The following is a 4,401-nucleotide window of genomic DNA, read 5'->3' on the forward strand; positions in this document are numbered from 1 at the left end:
TTCGAGCAATGACAATTTTTTTTATTTTAATCCCACTAAAATCATTGGTGATTCAAAAGGGCCCGATTCATACATATATTATATGTTTTTTATATAAATATTTTATGTTTTTTTGTGTTTGTTTAATGCCCTTTCTGTCAAAGAAAATGTTGTTTTACTATATGTCTAACACGCAAAATATGCAATATTCTCCCCAAAAAATACTTCAAAGTGGAATATTTGATGTGAAATAATTAGAGCCTTAAATAGGTCAATAATTCATAACAACATGGATTTTGATTCATTTTTATTTTTTGAGCAATGACAGTTTTTTAATCCCACTAAAATTATTGGTGATCCAAAAGAGCCCCATTCATAAAAATAAATCATATATTATATACTGTATTATATATATATATATATATATATATATATATATGTATGTATATATATATATATATATATATATATATATATATGTATATATATATATATATATACATACATATATATATATATATATATATATATATATATATATGTATATATATATATATATACATACATATATATATATATATATATATATATATATATATATATACATATATATATATATATATATATATATATATATATATATATATGTATATATATATATATATGTATATATATATATATATATACATACATATATATATATATATATATATATATATATATATATATATATATATATATATATATATATATATATATATATATATATATATATATATATATATATATATATATATGTATATATATGTGTGTGGGGAAAAAATCACAAGACTATTTCATCTCTACAGGCCTGTTTCATGAGGGGTTTTCCTCAATCCTGAGGTTTGAGGAAAACCCCTCATGAAACAGGCCTGTAGAGATGAAATAGTCTTGTGATTTTTTTCCCACACATACATATTACGCTCTACCACGGTATCGAGCACTATTTTTTGGATAATCTAATTAAGACATATATATATATATATATATATATATATATATATATATATATATATATATATATATATATATATATATATATATATATATATATATATATATATATATATATATATATATATATATATATATATATTTATATATATATATATTTTTTTTTTTACTTTTAACACTTAAATCTCTATATCAACTTTAGATATATCGGTCTATTAAAAGTTATTACTTTTTCTGGGTTTTGTTGTGTTTGTTGTATGCCCTATTCGTCAAAGAAAATGTTTTACTATATGTCTAACACACAAAATATGCCATATTCTCCCCAAAAAAACACAAAACCCAAAACCAGTGAAGTTGGCACTTTGTGTAATTCGTAAATAAAAACAGAATACAATAATTTGCTAATCTTTTTCAACTTATATTCAATTGAATAGACTGCAAAGACAAGATACTTAACGTTCAAACTTTATTTTTTGCAAATATTAGCTCATTTGGAATTTGATGCCTGCAACATGTTTCAAAAAAGCTGGCACAAGTTGCAAAAAGGACTGAGAAAGTCAGTCATTCACAAACAAGGACGGGGCGAGGGTCACCACTTTGTGAACAAATGTGTGAGAAAATTGTCGAACGGTTTAACAACAACATTTCTCAATGAACCATTGCAAGGAATTTAGAGATTTCACCATCTACGGTCCGTAATATCATTAAAAGGTTCAGAGAATCTGGAGAAATCGCTGCACGTAAGCGGCTAAGCCTGTGACCTTCGGTACTGCATCAAAAACCGACATCAGTGTGTAAAGGATATCACCACATGGGCTCAGGAACACTTCAGAAAACCACTGTCAGTAACTACAGTTGGTCGCTACATCTGTAAGTGCAAGTTAAAACTCTACTATGCAAAGCCAAAGCCATTTATCAACAACACCCAGAAACGCAGCCGGCTTCGCTGGGCCCGAGCTCATCCAAGATGGACTGATGCAAAGTGGAAACGTGTTCTGTGGTCTGACGAGTCCACATTTCAAATTGTTTTTGGAAACTGTGGACGTCGTGTCCTCCGGACCAAAGAGACAAAGAACCATTTGGATTGTTATAGGCGCAAAGTTGAAAAGCCAGCATGTGTGATGGTATGGGGGTGTATTAGTGCCCAAGACATGGGTAACTTACACATCTGTGAAGGCACCATTAATGCTGAAAGGTACATACAGGTTTTGGAGCAACATATGTTGCCATCCAAGCAACGTTACCATGGACGCCCCTGCTTATTTCAGCAAGAGAATGCCAAGCCACGTGTTACAACAGCGTGGCTTCATAGTAAAAGAGTGCGGGTACTAGACTGGCCTGCCTGTAGTCCAGACCTGTCTCCCATTGAAAATGTGTGGTGCATTATGAAGCCTAAAATAGCACAACGGAGACCCCCGGACTGTTGAACAACTTAAGCTGTACATCAAGCAAGAATGGGAAAGAATTCCACCTGAAAAGCTTCATAAATGTGTCTCCTCAGTTCCCAAACGTTTACTGAGTGTTGTTAAAAGGAAAGGCCATGTAACACAGTGGTAAAAATGCCCCTGTGACAACTTTTTGGCAATGTGTTGCTGCCATTGAATTCTAAGTTAATGATTATTTGCACCAAAAAAAATTACCTTTCTCAGTGTGAACATGAAATATCTTGTCTTTGCAGTCTATTCAATTGAATATAAGTTGAAAAGGATTTGCAAATCTGTTTTTATCTACGAATTACACAACGTGCCAACTTCACTGGTTTTTGGGTCGTGTATTACAAAGTGGAATATTTGATGTGAAGTAATTGGTGCCTTAAACAGGTCAATAATTCATAACAACATTGGTTTTGATTAGGGATGTCCGATAATGGCTTTTTGCCGATATCCGATATGCCGATATTGTCCAACTCTTTAATTACCGATACCGATATCAACCGATACCGATATCAACCGATAAATACAGTCGTGGAATTAACACATTATTATGCCTAATTTGGACAACCAGGTATGGAGAAGATAAGGTACTTTTTAAAAAAATGGATCAAATAAAATAAGATAAATAAATTAAAAACATTTTCTTGAATAAAAAAGAAAGTAAAACAATATAAAAACAGTTACATAGAAACTAGTAATTAATGAAAAATTGTAAAATTAACTGTTAAAGGTTAGTATTATTAGTGGACCAGCAGCACGCACAATCATGTGTGCTTACGGACTGTATCCCTTGCAGACTGTATTGATATATATTGATATATAATGTAGGAACCAGAATATTAATAACAGAAAGAAACAACCATTTTGTGTGAATGAGTGTGAATGGGGGAGGGAGGTTTTTTGGGTTGGTGCACTAATTGTAAGTGTATCTTGTGTTTTTTATGTGGATTTAATAAAAAAATAAAAAAATTAAAAATAAAAAATAAAAAAACCGATACTGATAATAAAAAACCAATACCGATAATTTCCGATATTACATTTTAACGCATTTATCGGCCGATAATATCGGCAGACCGATATTATCGGACATCTCTAGTTTTGATTCATTGTTATTTATTGAGCAATGACAGTTTTAAAGAAAAAAAAACAGCCTGCACAGCAGTTTTGTGTTATTAAAGTCCAAATTGCAACTTTTTCTCGTCACACTTCACCTGTTTGCTTCTTCATTCCGGTTTTTATAAAATGGTCTTTTTAGAATGTGCCGCGGGCCGCACTTTGGAGACCCCTGTCCTCGTGTCTCACTTCCCCGCGTAAGACCTCCAACTATTGGAGTGTTCTCCTGTCAAACAGTGCGATGAAGGCATGAGGTTTGTCCTCCAACCTCCGAGGACAAAGCTACGAGCAATGGGAGACCGGGCTTTCTGCTCCGCCGCTCCCAGTCTGTGGAACGCTCTCCCTGACCACCTGAGGGCACCACAGACTGTGGATGCTTTTAAAAAAGGCTTAAAAACCCTTCTTTTTAAAAAAGCCTTTTTTTTTTTTTTTTTTTAGATATATGCATACTAGTTTTAGCTATTTGGCTGTTCTAGTCTTTTTATTAATTTTTTTTAAATTATCTTTTTATTTATTTTTTTTACACTGTAGCACTTTGAGGTTGTTTACTCAATGTAAAAAGTGCTTTTTACAAATAAAATCCATTATTATTATTATTATTATTATTATTATGTGTGTACTGACCTGAAGCAGCAGCGGCAGCCTCCAGAGCTCGCACCGTGGAACACAAAAACGCCTGAAAGCTGGAAGCACACAGCTCACTGACGGTCCCCATCTGGTCAGTTGCGCCTAAAAAGAGTGTGAGGCTGACGACATCCTCAGGAAAAGAAAAAGCAGCTCATTCATTTGCCTCGTCTTCATCCCCCTGGACTCTTCATCCAGGAGCATCTTCTCCTTCTTCTCGCTTTCTCTCCTCCCTCGCCGCTCACACACTTGACCTGAA

At 32.8% G+C, this 4,401-nt stretch overlaps 1 protein-coding gene across 1 annotated transcript in view; it reads right to left on the reverse strand.

Moving 5' to 3' along the window:
• The window catches only part of cyth1b (cytohesin 1b), a 49,553-nt gene extending 45,152 nt beyond the window's left edge, over positions 1 to 4,401 (reverse strand). The window contains exon 1 of the mRNA XM_062057182.1: positions 4,143 to 4,401. Within this exon, the coding sequence (XP_061913166.1) occupies positions 4,143 to 4,233 (91 nt within the window). The 5' untranslated portion in view covers positions 4,234 to 4,401. The remainder of the gene's footprint in view (positions 1 to 4,142) is intronic.

Source organism: Entelurus aequoreus, linkage group LG08 (assembly GCF_033978785.1).
Source record: "Entelurus aequoreus isolate RoL-2023_Sb linkage group LG08, RoL_Eaeq_v1.1, whole genome shotgun sequence".
NCBI lineage: Eukaryota > Metazoa > Chordata > Actinopteri > Syngnathiformes > Syngnathidae > Entelurus > Entelurus aequoreus.